The following is a 15,461-nucleotide window of genomic DNA, read 5'->3' as shown; positions in this document are numbered from 1 at the left end:
AGGTGCCAGCAATCTATTGACCACAGTTTGGGGGCTGTAAAACTCCGTAGTGTTGCTTTAAGTCTTTAAGCTTGGTGGTAATATGAAGTTTATTTTTTACATTTTAGGTGTCAGGGGTCTGATTATTACTTTTTCCTTTTTCTTTCTGACTTTAACTCTTTTTTACACAGGATATAAAATAACAAATAAAACACACTAAACATAAAATAAGATGTTACTAAATTAAGTTAATTTTTGGTTTTGTACTACACCAGTTGGTGAATAAAGAAAAATAAACCAAATCTAAACAAATGTAAACATCAAATAAGTGAAAAGTTACCATTAAATACACATAACATAGATAGATACAGAGGTAATCAATAGAAAACATTTCATCATGGATTAATGATCAGGTTTGTTTACATCTGTTCTCTCTCTGCGTTCCACCAGCCGTCCAGACATAGCTCTGCTCTGGTTCCTCATCCCTCTGAAGGCTGCGAAGCACCTGGTGTGTGACCAGTACAGGTGGCTGACCATCAAGATCGTCACTGCTCTCCTGATCCTCGCCATCTTGGCTCTCTTCCTCTACAACATGCCTGGATACATGGTGAAGAAAATGCTGGGAGCTTAAGCTTAAAACAGCAACAGAGGGTTTTCATTAAGAATTTGTATTGTTTTGTGAAAGTTTTTTTTTCCAGTTTCATAGAGTATTTGTTGCATTAATAATAAAAAGAATCTCTATTGCAATAGCCGTGCTAATAATAATAATAATACATCTTGAGTGTATCATGGTTTTTAATGTGTACAAATCTCATTGTTTCTGCCGTCGTGATTGTTTTGCTTATTTCTGTTAAATCACTTAAAATAAAAAGATTTTAAAAATGTGAGGACAGTTAGCGTAGTTGGTTTGTGTTGGAATCCAGATTTTTTTCCTTGCTTCTGTTTCGATGTATGATATTTCAAATTTGTGAATAAATTGATCTCTCAATTTGCTGGAGTCCTTTTTATTATAAATTTAGCTTGTAGGATCTTAATGTGTTTTCTCTGGTCCCTCACCCTTCTTAAAGCTGTAAAAAAAACACACCTTTCTTTACTTTTTTTATGATATGGTCGCTCTTTTTTTCCAGTTCAGATGAGAGAGGCTGAAAGTGAGGCTTTCAAAACAACTATACTTCTCCTACAGGGAGGAGATCCTGAAGCTGGCAGCCTGGGGTTCTGAGAATAACCTCGCTCTCAACACCAAGAAAACCAGAGAGATTATCATCGACTTCAGGAAGCACAGCACCAATCCAGCCCCCCTTCACATCAACGGAGAGTGTGTGGAGAGGGTCCACACCATCAGGTTTCTGGGAGTCCTCATCTCAGCGGACATCGCCTGGTCAGAGAACACCACCTCAATCATCAAGAAGGCTCAGCAGCAGCTACACTTCCTGAGAGTCCTCAGGAAGCACAACCTAAACCCCGCCCTGCTGCTGAAACTTCTACCGCTCATCCATTGAGAGCCTGAAGTTGAAAAGACAGTACAGAAGATCATCGGCTGCCCTCTCCCCTGCCTGATGGACGTTTACACCTCCCGCTGCCTCAGCAGAGCCAAAAACATCATCAAGGACAGCTCCCACCCTGGCTCTGATCTGTTTGCCCTGCTACCCTCTGGGAGGCGCTGCAGGTGCATCAAGACCAGAACAAACAGATTCAAAAACAGCTTCTTATAAACAGCTTCTTCCGTACTTATATTCTCAGGACTGTGCACTAACTTCTATGTTTATATTGTAAATATTTTTCTTAATATCTTTTATATTGCCTGTTTTTTGCACTGAAACTGGTTGACGCTTTAATCTCATTGTACTTGTGTATAGTGACAATAAAAGGCATTCTATCCTATTTGATTATGTAACAAACAGGGGTGGTCGATTCCCACCTCTCCTCCTCCGGGTATACGATGATCAGTGTGATGATTGTATATTTACAGGTCATGATTCTTCTGTGTTTAGTTCTGTAATATTTTCAGTCAGTGTTTGATTAACACCTCTTATGTTGTGTGTGAAGTATATCTCAAAGCAAACCTGTTAAATACACTCAGCCTAAATTTACTCACATAATTGTACATTTTGACCATCGTTCAATATAAACTTTATTTGCAGGACAAACGCAAAAAAAAAAGCCATACAATATTATCAGCTTCACAATATAATGCAGACTCAAATCCAGAAGTTGTAGTGTCTCTCTGAAATTAAATATCTTCAACAAGACTTGGACAAATTTATCTATATATATCTATATAGATATATATTAAAAAAAACATAAATTAATGTTGTTTATTTTAAGAGTACCCACACATACTGCAGTAGATTGCACGAGGAGGAGGATATACAGTAAGCCACCGTCAGTAAGGCAGGATATTCTTCAGTGAGACTGGGAAAAAGGCTTGAAGGAAGCTGCAATTATCTCAGTGCTTATTTTTAAAACTACCTTGTGCTACTAAATATGGGTGAAAATCTAAATCAGACTCAGGCCCAGCGTGGGAGTGAGAAGGGATCACATACATGCAGTAAATGACATGTATATATCAGTCTGACCTCCCACCACAGCCACGAGGGCTCATCGATGCACCTAACTGTGTGCTGCTGTGTAAATAGCTACATAAAAGTGAGAAGTCTATTGATGCATGTGGAGCCTACTAAAGACCTGTGGTTTGTTCTTTCTTATACTTTATCTCCTGTGTGAGCGGATCTGTGGAAATAAACATGACATCCCAGAGAAATTCTGACTCTACATAATGAGCACTACAGATACACTGAGTTATGACAGTATGTACTGTACTTGGCTTTAAAATACCTTCATAAGCAGGACAGATGTTTCCAAGAATCCCCCCCCCCCCCCAAAACAACATACGGAGCACGTTTTCACCAATAAACTGTGATTTGTTTCAAGTATCAATAATTACTAAAGATGTACATTAAGCTTATTTACTTCAAGAACAAAGAGTGTTCAGTGAGCCAGACAACAAACAATGATGGCTAACCGAGGCTCAGAAACGTTAAAACATTCTCTTTAGTCATCTGGCTAAATGGCAAAATCACCTGATCCAGCTGCATCACGGGACCATCATTCAATACAACACAGGCTCCTAAGTGTTAAATTGATACGTAGATTTGCTTAAATATTAATTTTATTCCCCACACTGACGTTTCTAGCATGTGTTTTAGTACCATCATGTGACATTTTGGCATCTTGGCTGTGACAAAGCTGATGCACCAAGTGTGCGTCGCAGCGCTCCAGAAACCACACGTCCCTTTAAATATTTTATAATTAAACCAAACCCACAAACCCCCAGACAGGTTGTTTTTTCATGGGCATTGTACAAAAACATGCCCCGGCTCTGTTGGATTTTGATTGGACACAAGTCAAATATTTATATAAATGCCCAATCCCAGAATCCTGACAACCACATCCACCCATCAGCCTGCATATAACAGTAGTACTCATGCTTTCTTGGAGCTTCTTACAGTGTTACACAATGCGTGTAAAAAAAAAAAAAAAACTAGAAAGTGTCTGGAGAGACCAGCTGGCTTTTCCCCACATTTTTTTTTTGGTAATTGGCATTCATTGCTGCCTCAGTAGAATCCCATTCCCCTCATTCTCACGTCACCTTCTACTCCATTTTGGATCTCTCCATCTTGGTTTTCAGGATTTCCTATAAAAAAAAGACAGGAGCACAGAATAATTACACCAGTGTGACTGAGGCGTGAAGCACAGCTAAAGGTCAGTAGGAGAATTTTTAAAGAGAATAGTAGAATTCTTTACCTCTTCCTCGTCAAGCATTACAGGGAGAGCTCTGTATAGAAAGGGGAAAAAAGGAGGCAGTGAATGCATCACACATTCCCAGACTTCAAAAATACCCTCTACAGGTGTGCAAGTGTGAGTTTTTCCAGCTATTATAAAGGGTCTAATTTACTTACACATCAGCAACAGTCATGGGAATATTTTCCTCCACCCATTTTAGGTCTTCGTCCTGACACAACACAAAAGTTAGTATAGAAAACAAAATGATATTTATAAAGGAGAAGAGACAGAAGACTGTAAGCCACCTCTTTACTCAACAGTTTCTGGGCACCATTAGTGTCAGGCTTGGAGCCTCTCATCTTCATTCCCTCTGAAAAAACACAGAAAACGTCTCTTAAAATCACACAAGCGTCTTCTTTTAGTTATATTTAAATTACATTATTCCCCTCGACGGACATGACCATACCAAAAGCTTCATTCAACATAGGCTCTTTGGCCTCGTCCTCATCATCATCTTCATCAATCAGCGGAGAATGGGAGAACCTGAGAGGAGACAGTCAACAATGGTCAACAATGAACCACGAACTTCAAATGCAGTTAGAATCCCAGACTCCACACAGACCTCTGGCTGTTAGCGGACGGCCGCAGCAGCACCATGATGACCAGCAGAATGGTGGAGAACAGGAGACGCCAGAAGGCGTCGTCTACCCACAAATCCCGCCAACCCTGGAGGAAGGAATACAAACACACAAAAAAACAACCAGTTCATATTGAATTTCTGTGTAAACAGAAACCTCAAACAGTAAGGCAGGATATAAACAAACCCTCTGGCAGTCGACCAGTTTGAAGACTTTAGTGGTCCAGATGATGAAAATGATGGAGGCTGTGGGCACACAAGCAAACACATTTTGATATCTGTAAATAAGATGCACATGCACACGAATATGAACATAGATTAGATTAGATTATTCCAGCCATGACATGGAAATTAATGTAAATACTTAACAATATAGGAAGAAATAAATAAATACATGTGTTGAGTGATCTTAATATAGCAGCTTTAACTCACCAACAACAGAGAAGATGAGTGTGTTGGTGAAGTGCTGATATAAAGACAGCTTCACTACATTTCTGCGCAGCTTCAGGAGGCGAGTGGTCTGAGACAGGCTGATGAAAATGTAAATGCAAATTAAGGAAAACCATACATACATAATGAAAAAGGCTAATATTTACAACTCAGATGCTCATTGAGGAGGAGCCATGTTTGCTGACTTGAGTAAAGGATATCCACCACATGACACAGGAGTCAATAAGGGAGAGGCTGAGATTAGCTACCAGAGCAACCGTCCCATAGAATCCCTGTAGAAAGAAGGCAGATGTTGTAAAGAGACTGTGAGGGTAGCACATTTAGAGAGCACACAAAGTGAATAATGTGGATCAACTTACACCTGTCACTCGCAGCACGCCTTCCACTGAGGAGAAGAGAAGGTAGAGAAGGCCGACAGCCGCCAACCGATGCACCGTGGTACCAAGCCTGGGCCTACACCAGAGGAAAAATACAAATCAGTATTAGCATCAGCTTTTTTCTCAGAGAGACCTACAAGGAGTAACTCACTTGACTATGCCATAACCGAGACTGACAATGAGGACCAGGATACGAGCTAGAGATCGCTTTAATGCAGAGAGCAGCTCAGCGAAAATCACAGCACCCAAAACTGCGAAAAAGGAAATGCACAATCACAAGGGTGACTAAAACAGGAAGGAAAAAGAGCTGTAACTATAAAAACATGTGAAGCAGGCCCACCATAGTCTCCTTTGTAGCGGATGCTCTGGTATTCAGAGTAGAACACAGCTTTCTCCAGCATGCCAAGGATGATGACAGCGCCGATCCAGAACTGGATCCGCAGCAGATCCCTCCAATAACAGGCACACCAGAAGAGCCAGAGAGCCCCGAACAGGACGTACACGATGCACATGACCATGAAGAACTGTGAAGAGAGATGCAGAGGGTCGGCTGGGTTTCTTACGGCTGTGCTCTAGACTGTTACAGTATTATTTATGTACCATCATCAGTGGCCAGTCCGCTGGAGAAGAGTAGTCATGTGGTCCTTTCATCTCCACTTTCACTGGGGAGCAAAGAAAGAGGATTCAATCATCAATCAAGATGTCAAACCTAGATAAACACACAAGTTACTGTTCTGTGCTCACTTGTAAAAGAAAAGTTAGGCTGCTCTGCTGCAGCATCTTCATCCTCAGATCCACGATACAGAAGCTGCACCTTCACAATGAACAGGTACGGACTGTCCTCCCAGGCTTTGGCCACTGCAGCAATGTCCTGAAAAACAGGGTTCACAGCCATTAATCGGATGGAAAAAGAAGTTAGAGCTAAGAAGAGATATGCAAAAAATAATAATACTAATAATAAACATTGCTTACCGGCTTGTCAGGCCAGTTGAGGCTCTGATTGGATGAGTCGCTCTAAAAATAAAAAGCATTCAGAGTGAATCTTTACAGCATTCATGAGGAGTCAGAGTTTAAAGATGATCAGTCACCCACCTTTGGACTAGACAGGGGCTGATAAGGGTTGAAGTCTGTGTAATACACCTAAGAGAGTAAAAAGATAAATATTAGATTTGCTTTGAAACTTCTAAAACGTACGACAGGAAAGCAACAGACACATGTTTAGATAACTACTGTTGATAAGCTAAAATTCAGTGAGTTTTATTAGAGTGTTTAAAATGTCAGAGACCTTTGGTAAGAAGAGAGAGGAGCAGTTTTCAAAGTACATGTAGCCCTGACTGTAGAAGCCACTCCAGCCGTCCTTCAGCATGTGGTCCATTCCAAACATGTTCATTGCTTTGTTGTCCTTCAGAGGCAGAAGAAGACAAAAACATAATATGGGGTCAGCTAAATGGAGCTGGATTTTAAAACTGAACAAAAACATTTCAGGAAAGGAAGCTCCAACTTCTCTGACTGTCTGATTATTGATGATGAAGTCAAATTTCTGAGGGTAAAAAGTAAACAAATAAACATCAATACTCACTGGTGTGTTAAAGACCTCGTTATAGCAAACAGACGAGCGCAGGTACCAGCTGATGTTGAAGGCCAGGTTCTTATCACATGACGCTGTGTCACCCTGGACTGCAGAGACAAAAAAGAGAGAGTGGATCATTAGTAATTCAGCTCTTTAATTTATTGATTGATTGATGAAGGAAACAAGACAAAAAAATGCCAGAATAAACACAACAAAAACATTAAATGTAGGGTAGGAGATTTCATTCTGATGCACTTTTTGTTAAATTAGTGTAACTTCTCTTTACAATCCGAGCAACCAATTAGTTCGGCAGTTTCGCTTTAAAACGAAGAATATGAATCATCTGTGGAAGCTATAAAACGCTAAAAACATCAGCCAATCCTCCGGGTGGACCCTGCGCGGAGTATTGGCTGGTTGTCACTCTCTTCGAGTGGTACGTGCATGATGGCCGAAGTCACAGACCACAGCTCGTCTTCAGGTGATGCGCGTCCATGTGATTGGGAGGCGTGGCTTCGGGGTGAGCTCCGAGAGAAAGGGGCGTGTGTTTACTTTCCAAATCTGGCTGACTCTCACTGAGCTTTCAAAATCTCCTACCCTACCTTTAAAGTTCTGTTGTGTTTCTGTAGTGAAGCCTACTCACACTTCATGAAGATGGTGGTGTTGGAGTATAACGTCTTCCGAAACACAGCGTGCTGCGTCTGGAAACACAGCAGAGGAAAATCTGTCAGTTCCTGCCATTATCCTGTAAATCTCACACACAAAACATGTTCATATCAGAACTTCTGGTCTCAGTACAGTAGTTTATATGACTGTAGCTGACACCTCTGAAATGAAATCAGGATAATGTTGAATGTTGTGTCACTGATTTTGGCCATATTTTAGTTTACATTTAGTTCACATTTTTACATTAAGTACTTTAGACACAAAAAAAGCTTTAACTAAAACTTTCATAGTTCTGGCTAAAACAGATATTTACAAATGTGCTGGCTCCAATAAATGTACTCATTTTCCCTCTGGAGGACTAACGTCATCCTTTTCTAAATAGCAGGGCTGTCCTGGTGTTTATTACACACAAACTTATTGTACTGTTGGTGAAAATATGGCCTTCACTTCTTTCAAGTACATGTAAGCTTTTCCTGTGTGACTAACCTGCCTTCATTCATTAGACTGACTAGCTATCATAAAATATGACCTTAATATATAGACAAAGTTATTTGTTAAGTTTGGGTAACGTACAAATAAAAAGCATATAAAGACAGACCAGTAAAACTGTCCAAATGAAACGTTAGTGTTTCTGACAGGTGGACCACAACAGTGTAAAGAAGGAGATGCTAGGGAGCTAGTTAGCTAGCTCGGCTAACACCTGCTAACGAAGATAGAGCTCGACAGGCTGAGTAACAGCCGTGAAAAAAGTCCAACACTGACCGAGTTGATGTCCGCGCTCCATACGGAGACCTCTGCCGCTTCCCCGAGTGGAAAAACTAACGCAAAAAGCAGCAAACATAACCGATGTGCCCGAGCATCTGGCATCTTCATCTGATTCGTGCATCTACTACAGGTCAGGAAGACTCGTATCCGCCTCCAGTTCCGGGTGCCGCTCGGTGTAGTTCCCACTGTCAGCAGAAGAGGGAGACATAACGCTTCCCCGCAATATATACATCCAGCTTCAGACTCTTATTTTTAAAATCCACTTTTGACAGTTTTCATGGATGTAAGCTGGATATGTCTGAAATAAAAGCAGGATATTTGTGTGTAGTGTTTATTTAGTTAGAAATGTTAGCACGTTTTACTATAATACGCCTTTGAAAAAACAGAAGCTCAGTGGGAACCATGTGTTTTGTTTTAGAATATTTCTTGAATGTTTGATGTTTTTGAGTATTTTAAAGTAGTAGTTTAAAGCTGTGAAAACATATAAGCTGTTTTATGGATAATTTTGGATATTACTTCCGGAAGTCAATTTTCAAGCAAATACTCAAGTCGGAATTTATGCCTCTATTTCTATACCTCTCACTGTGTTTAAGTGTCTAAATGATTTATTTTATAAATTCGTTTTTTTTTTTTTTTTATATTTTACGCATGGTAGAATCAATCCATCACACCGAAATAGCTTCATGGATAACTTTATTTTGAAAGTACTCACCGGATGTGTGGTTGGTTGTTATTGTCAGTCATTTCCGGAATCTGTGCAGCTTCGGTTTGTCGTCCTGACAGATTAACAGAAGTGAAACAGAAACCTAATGTAGTTAGTGCTTAAACAGAGACTGACATTGACTAAAGGTGGATGTTTCTGTCTGCTCAAAATGGCGGAACCTGTTGATAGGTACAAACTGTTTGCAGACATTTTGTTGTGTTATTTTGACCTTTGACATTTCATTCAGCACCCAGAGCTCCTTACAGTCTGTCAGTGTGGTTCATGTGTAACTCCTGTCTAATTGTTTGTTAACAGTACAGAAGGAAACCCAGCTAGCTGTCACTAGCACAATTATAGCAAGTTTTGGCATTCAAGCTATGTCTAGTTATGTTTAGCTATACGTGTCTGGACACACTAAAATGTGGCCTGTTGTTATATTATACTTTTCTTTTTAATTGTACTTGTTCCCCAGTGTTATCCCAGATGACGAAGGGAAGGAAAAGTTCAAGAAAAGTGACAACGTAGCCTTTTACAGGTAATTCTTTTTAATTCACAATTTGCATTTATCTCTATCATCTGCATCCTTACGTGCATTATTGTGACTTTTGAGGCGTCAGATCCAGGGACCAAGCTTGCAGCACCGAGCCCTTTTGGATACCTTGGTGCTGACAGAGAACAGGGCACGTTTTGAATTGTTGGAGCCTGACACACAGGTAAAAACCATAGAAACATGTGCACGTTCGTCATCTGTCTTCTGCTCTAATATTCTCTTTTTCACAGAACAGACTGCTCCTTTCTCTATCACCTTCCAAATGTGGCACTGTGAGGATAATAATAGATGAACTCCAGCCCATTAAAGCACGTTACAGAGTTCCAGATGTGATGACCGGAGAGCTGCAGTGTGAACAGTGAGAGCTGAATCAGGACATTAAAATCTCTGTCGGTGTTTGTTTGGTCGGGTACTTGTTCACCTTCTCTTTCCTCCCCTGGCAGGTTGAGAATGGAGAGACAATCTAAGGAATCTCTCACCCTCTCGTGGGCTTCGGGCCATCATCAGGTGCGTGTTTGGCATTTCCCTTTCCGACTGGAGATCCTGTGCGGCCATGAAGCGCTGGTTACATTCAATCCTAAGGGCAAACTGTGGTTTGAAGCGCTGCAGGATCCACCGAGGTGAAGTTTCTGCTAAAAAAAACAACTTATCATGCACATTAATGATCAAATTAATTGATTTCACTTGTTGAATTTCCTCCTCTTGGTCACGTCCATTCATAGTGAGGTAAGAAAATAACAATGCAGAGCTAGCGCCTCATGTTTGAAGCATCATCCGCTCTATAAATACAATTTATTTGGTTTTGTTTCAGCTTCAAGAGGAGGAGCATACAAGTTCATTATGGACGGAGACATTCAGGCAGTTTGTGGATATCAAAGCAAACGGTTTGTTCCTGCCGTCTGCTGCCTCTACAGATATCACATAATAATGATAATATTAAATCCATTTATTGAAATACTTCCTCAGGTCCCAGCAGCGTTGGAGCAGACCTCTGCCTTCATGGGTTCAGGCATGTGTACGGTTTACCTGAGCACTCTGACAACCTGCAGCTCAAAGACACGAGGTGCGTCTGTGCGGACTGCAGCTTTCACCTTCAGGGACAGAGTCTTTAAAGTGTCTTTTGTGTCACAGTGATGGTGAACCATACCGGCTGTACAACCTGGATGTTTTTGCCTATGAGTTGTACAGCCGTCTGGGCTTGTACGGATCCGTGCCGTTGATGGTGGCCCACAGGCCAGACAGGACGCTGGGAGTGTTTTGGCTGAATGCATCAGAGACTTTTGTAAACATTCAGTACTCCCCCACGGACCAACAGGTGCCACTTGTTTCAATGATCTTCTAATGTTATTCAGGAGCTATCGCCAAACTTTGTAGAGCAGGATTGTGACTACATCTTTATGGATCACATCTCCATGACTACACAGGAGGACCGAACCCCACCTGTAAAAAGGAGACGGACTCCGACTCAGACCGACGTCCACTGGCTGTCAGAGAGTGGTGTTATTGACTGCACCGTGCTGCTCGGGCCCACTCCACAGCAGCTCTTCGCTCAGTATGCTCAGCTGACAGGTGAGTGTTCATCTACATTTGCAGAATTAAGACGTCAGAGATCATACCGGTCTGCCTTCTGTGTCAGGATATCAAGCCCTGCCACCGCTGTTCGCCCTCGGGTACCACCAGTGCCGCTGGAACTACAACGATGAGGCAGACGTGAAGGAAGTGGACGCTGGGTTTGATCGTCACAACATCCCTTATGATGTCATCTGGCTGGATATCGAGCACACCAATGGGAAGCGCTACTTCACCTGGGACCCTGTTCTTTTTCCTGAACCGGCCAGCCTGCAGTGCCACCTAGAGAAAAAGAAGAGGAAGGTCAGTCTCTAGGTGCAAAATACAGAGCATTTAATGCATTTTCAGCATCTATATATTTATGTTTTTATCTTTCAGCTGGTCATTATAAATGACCCCCACATAAAGGTGGATTATGGGTGGTACCTTTTCTGCGAGGCTAGAGATGGAGGACATTTTGTCAAAGACAGAGAGGGGCAGATGTACCGTGGCTCGTGTTGGCCGGGTAACGTTTGTCAAATCATTACTGTTTAATCTTCAGTAGGATTTGTTTCTAACTGGAGTTTCTGTTCACTTGTCTCACAGGTGTGTCTTCTTACCTTGACTTTAGCAACCCAGCTACTCGAGCATGGTACTCCAGGTGCTTCAGCTTGGATAAATATAAGGTGCGTGTTTTAGTTCCTTTTACCTTCTAGGTGGTTTGCCGTAGTAATCCTGTTGCCTCGTTGTTTTTGTCTGACGCAGGGATCGACGCCATCTTTGTTTGTGTGGAATGACATGAACGAACCGTCTGTTTTCGATGGACCAGAGCAGACGATGCCGAAGGACGCAGTGCATCATGGGGGCTGGGAACATCGGGATATGCACAACTTGTATGGCTTCTACCAGGTGAGCAGGCACCAGAAGGTGCAGTTCTTTGAAGAGTCACTTGAGGCTGGCTTCAAAAGCAAGCCCTCACACTTCAGGACACTTATATCATGCATTACAGAGGGTTCATCCATTCCTGTATCAGAATCAGAATCAGAATTACTTTATTTATCCCAGAGGGGAAATTCTTTTTTGTTACAGACAATAGAAATTAAAGATAAATTTAAGTATGAAATTGAAATGTATAATAAATATCTAAATACCTAGATTTAAGCATTTAGTTGTATCTAAAGAACATATTTACTGCTGTATAAAAACCTTTACATAGTAAAGAGCCTGACATGAATGTACAGTGTCTGAGTGACTGTTACAGTTCAGAGTTCAGTAGTTTGATTGCGACAGGCAGGAATGACTTCCTGTGTCTCTCAGTGGTGCATCGTGGGAGTCGGAGTCTGTTGCTGAACGAGCTCCTGTAGCTGGTCAGCACAGTGTGGAGCGGTGAGAGGGACAGTCCAGTATGGTCTTTATTTTGGACCACATCCTCCTATGACACACATTTCATCAATTTCCTTCAGACAATTTGGTGTTAAAAATGTGATTCCTTGTTAATAGTAATAATAAAATGTGTTTTCTGCCAGCACATGGCCACTGTGGAGGGCCTCATCACTCGCTCAGGAGGCTCAGAGAGACCGTTTGTCCTCTCACGTTCTTTCTTTGCTGGATCGCAGAGACTTGGTGAGCTACTCAAATGAAAAACTCCCCAAGCTATGACGACGTTTTCAGGTGTTAATCTGCACATTGCACATGTGCAGGAGCTGTATGGACGGGTGACAATGTGGCCTCTTGGGATTACCTGAAGATCTCAGTCCCCATGGTTCTGTCTCTAAGCCTGGCCGGCATAGCGTTCTGTGGAGGTGAGAACTGTAAATAGTGAGTCACTACAGATTGATATTGCGTTCTAAATCTTCTGTTCTGGGTGTGTTTCAGCTGACATTGGTGGTTTTTATGGCGATCCGGAGCCGGAGTTGCTGGTGCGTTGGTACCAGGCTGCTGCCCTGCAGCCATTTTTCCGAGGTCACTCTGCAAAGGAGACAAAGCGCAGGGAGCCCTGGCTGTTTGGGCAGGAAATCACTGCTAAAATCCGTACTGCCATTCAACAAAGGTAGAAGTGTCATAGCCTGATGATCTGAGCACCGAAACAGAACATGTACATGACACATTTCTCTGTGTTCAGGTACTGCTTGCTGCCCTATTGGTACACACTCTTCCACCTGGCTCATACCTCTGGCTTGCCTCCGCTCAGGTAAGTGTTGCTGTCATCTGTTGCTCAGTTGTACAAGTGAAGGCAGCTGGATATTTTTCAGACACTAGAGGTCAGTGTAGTTCCTGCTCTGATGGTCGGAAATCTGTCACTGTTTGAAATAGTTTTTAACTTTATTTATAAAACTCTGCAGACCGCTGTGGGTCGAGTTCCCAACAGAACAGAACACCTTCACTGTGGACCATGAGTACATGATTGGTGATCATTTCTTTTTTACTTTTGCAATTCAGTCAGATTATAATTGTACTTTCTGTTTTTCTGAGTTTAACCATTTTCTCTTGCATCCAGGAGGAGCTCTGCTGGCCTGTCCTGTAACAGAAGCGGGCATTCAACAAGTCAAAGTCTTACTTCCTGGATCTGCTGATGTAAATGGATCAAAGATCTAATATGTTCACCTCACTGTGGACGTTCAGTTAAAGGTCCTTTTATGTTTTTCAGATTTGGTATGACGTCAATTCAGCAAAGGCGTACAAAGGAGGCAGGACTGTGAGTCTTCCCGTCACTCTTGACACCGTTCCAGTGTTCCAGCGTGGTGGCTCAGTGGTCTGCAGATCAGCAGGAAGTGGCTCCTGCACAGCTGTACTTCAGCAGCTCCCCCTCTCCATCACTGTGGCTTTAAACTCCCAGGTAACACCTGGATGATGCTGGGATCTTATTTTCATAAGATCATGAGCTTTGAACCCATATTTGGAATCTGCTGACCTCTTAATTCCTTCTCTACCAAACTACAGAATGTATTAGTGATGGATAAAGTGTGGTTCTATAGGACATATTTATTGCAACTACCTGTGCCTAGTAGCAGAGCATGTGGACATTCCATTTTTTCTACTACATCTGTTAATAACATCTGTGTGTCTGTGTCTTTTAATCAGAAGCATCCTGCCTGAGCTCTGCTCTTTCTCTACAGGGCTGTGCTGATGGCGAGCTGTACCTGGATGACGGCCACTCCTTCAAATACCGCGATAGAAAGGCCTTCTGTCTGCGCAGGTTCGACATGCTGTCAGGCCGTCTGCTCTGTCGGTGAGTCACCCTCACACTTTCTAAACGAAAGCTCCTGTTTTAGACTCTGTGATGACTTAATAGTTGTTGTTGTGTTTTTCTCTCAGTCCTGCCAGCAGCGAAGGAGCATTCGAGTGTGACACAGTCATACAGTCAGTCACCATCATGGGGGTGAAGAGCAGACCTTCCACTGTGACTGTGCACGTGTCAGGTGAGAAGCTCTGCTATTCATTGTCACATCTCATTCACATTGCTTCCAACACAAGCAAAAAAATAAAGCATATTCTGTTTGTCAGTGTGTGTGTGCATCAATAAACAAAGTGACTTGAGTCAGTTTTAGGTACGACATGCTTGAATTCACAGCCAGAAATCAGAACCTAATATACTTTGTCTGTTTAGTTGAAGCTGTGCCTCATAAACAGTCAAACACATGAACACTTGCTGCTATTTGCTGCTTTTGTTTTTGTAATTTCACAGCTTTAAGAGCAGGGACAATGAATGAAAACTCACCTCCCCTGTCAAATACATTGATAAATAATCAGTGTTTTATATTTACTGGTGTCAAATCAGCTTTAAAGCTTTAAAACGAATTGAAAATATTGACAATTTTCTCTCCTAAAATAGAAAAAAATCATGTTTTCTTTTTATCACCAGGCGCTGAGGACACTTCAGCTACGTTTGAGTTTACAGAGACCTGCTGCAAGCTGACAGTGGACAGCCTGGAGCTCAGGGTGGCAGCTGACTGGGAGATCCGGATTACAGGTTAACTGTAGAAGACTGTGAACTCGAGGCAGCTTTTTCTCTTTGTTGACTTCATCAGTTTTTGCTGAGTCCAGGTGCTTCATGACATGACGTGAAAGTAATGAGCACCTTCACAGAGATGTGACTGATTTCACTTGTTAGAAAAGTAACATGTACATTTCAGGACAAAACCCCTCCAAAGACTGAGCATTATACTTTTAAAGATTTTTTTTTAGACTGAATATAAACAATGAGAAATTCTCTGTGTTTGTGGAGTTATGGTTTCCTTCACTGAATAAATGGCTCAGCAGATTTGCTTGTGACAAAGCTTGCGGTGTGTTCACTGGCATTGTTTTGTGTAACTTCACACAGGTATCTGTACTCATGAGCTAAAGCAGAGATATCGGCTGTCATACGTTTCTTTACAAGCAACAGAAATGGTATTCAAATCACAGTTTGACATGAAATAAGTCATAGGAATTGAGAA

General features: G+C 41.9%; 2 protein-coding genes across 6 annotated transcripts; one reads left to right on the top strand and one right to left on the bottom strand.

Annotated features, from left to right (window-relative positions):
• Positions 1 to 2,161: 2,161 nt before the first annotated feature.
• LOC114427998 (transmembrane protein 87A-like) lies at positions 2,162 to 8,380 on the bottom strand. The gene is made up of 20 exons (XM_028396274.1): positions 8,222 to 8,380; positions 7,437 to 7,494; positions 6,806 to 6,903; positions 6,512 to 6,628; positions 6,319 to 6,366; positions 6,199 to 6,240; positions 5,971 to 6,097; positions 5,827 to 5,888; positions 5,567 to 5,750; positions 5,378 to 5,477; positions 5,209 to 5,302; positions 5,050 to 5,121; positions 4,832 to 4,940; positions 4,587 to 4,645; positions 4,385 to 4,488; positions 4,229 to 4,305; positions 4,068 to 4,132; positions 3,939 to 3,991; positions 3,784 to 3,814; positions 2,162 to 3,673 (listed from the first exon to the last, which is right to left on the bottom strand). The coding sequence occupies exons 1-20, from the start codon at positions 8,330 to 8,332 to the stop codon at positions 3,632 to 3,634; spliced, it is 1,653 nt and encodes a 550-aa protein (XP_028252075.1). The 5' UTR covers positions 8,333 to 8,380; the 3' UTR covers positions 2,162 to 3,631.
• A 599-nt stretch (positions 8,381 to 8,979) lies between these two features.
• On the top strand, positions 8,980 to 15,301 carry ganc (glucosidase, alpha; neutral C). Of its 5 annotated transcripts, none has more exons than XM_028395896.1 (24): positions 8,980 to 9,116; positions 9,400 to 9,462; positions 9,538 to 9,640; positions 9,708 to 9,835; positions 9,921 to 10,097; positions 10,200 to 10,203; positions 10,289 to 10,361; positions 10,444 to 10,540; positions 10,609 to 10,792; positions 10,902 to 11,046; positions 11,114 to 11,349; positions 11,425 to 11,551; positions 11,632 to 11,711; positions 11,791 to 11,934; positions 12,552 to 12,648; positions 12,726 to 12,827; positions 12,901 to 13,075; positions 13,148 to 13,216; positions 13,368 to 13,432; positions 13,523 to 13,599; positions 13,673 to 13,861; positions 14,142 to 14,254; positions 14,341 to 14,444; positions 14,888 to 15,301. In XM_028395896.1, exons 1-24 carry the CDS (start codon positions 9,097 to 9,099, stop codon positions 14,998 to 15,000), a joined length of 2,685 nt encoding a protein of 894 aa, XP_028251697.1. In that variant the 5' UTR covers positions 8,980 to 9,096; the 3' UTR covers positions 15,001 to 15,301. The 5 variants fall into 5 exon arrangements, with proteins under 5 accessions (XP_028251697.1, XP_028251699.1, XP_028251698.1 ...); XM_028395898.1 differs by having other exon boundaries at positions 8,997 to 9,116; positions 9,545 to 9,640; positions 9,713 to 9,835; XM_028395897.1 differs by having other exon boundaries at positions 8,997 to 9,116; positions 9,545 to 9,640.
• The last annotated feature ends 160 nt before the right edge of the window (positions 15,302 to 15,461 follow it).

This window comes from Parambassis ranga, chromosome 22 (genome assembly GCF_900634625.1).
Source record: "Parambassis ranga chromosome 22, fParRan2.1, whole genome shotgun sequence".
NCBI lineage: Eukaryota > Metazoa > Chordata > Actinopteri > Ambassidae > Parambassis > Parambassis ranga.
This window is presented reverse-complemented; position numbering and strand designations above follow the sequence as displayed.

What these genes read in the sequence shown, in the direction of transcription:
- LOC114427998 (XM_028396274.1), bottom strand. Translation starts at nt 8,332, where the DNA reads ATGAAGATGCCAGATGCTCGGGCACATCGGTTATGTTTGCTGCTTTTT. An exon ending in CACCACCATCTTCATGAAGT is followed by an intron (nt 6,904 to 7,436) that starts GTGAGTAGGCTT and finishes TTGTCTCTGCAG; the next exon opens with TCCAGGGTGACACAGCGTCA. An exon ending in TAATGCTTGACGAGGAAGAG is followed by an intron (nt 3,674 to 3,783) that starts GTAAAGAATTCT and finishes TTTTTTTTATAG; the next exon opens with GAAATCCTGAAAACCAAGAT.
- ganc (XM_028395896.1), top strand. Translation starts at nt 9,097, where the DNA reads ATGGCGGAACCTGTTGATAG. An exon ending in TGTGGATATCAAAGCAAACG is followed by an intron (nt 10,362 to 10,443) that starts GTTTGTTCCTGC and finishes ATACTTCCTCAG; the next exon opens with GTCCCAGCAGCGTTGGAGCA. An exon ending in ACTCCCCCACGGACCAACAG is followed by an intron (nt 10,793 to 10,901) that starts GTGCCACTTGTT and finishes ATGACTACACAG; the next exon opens with GAGGACCGAACCCCACCTGT.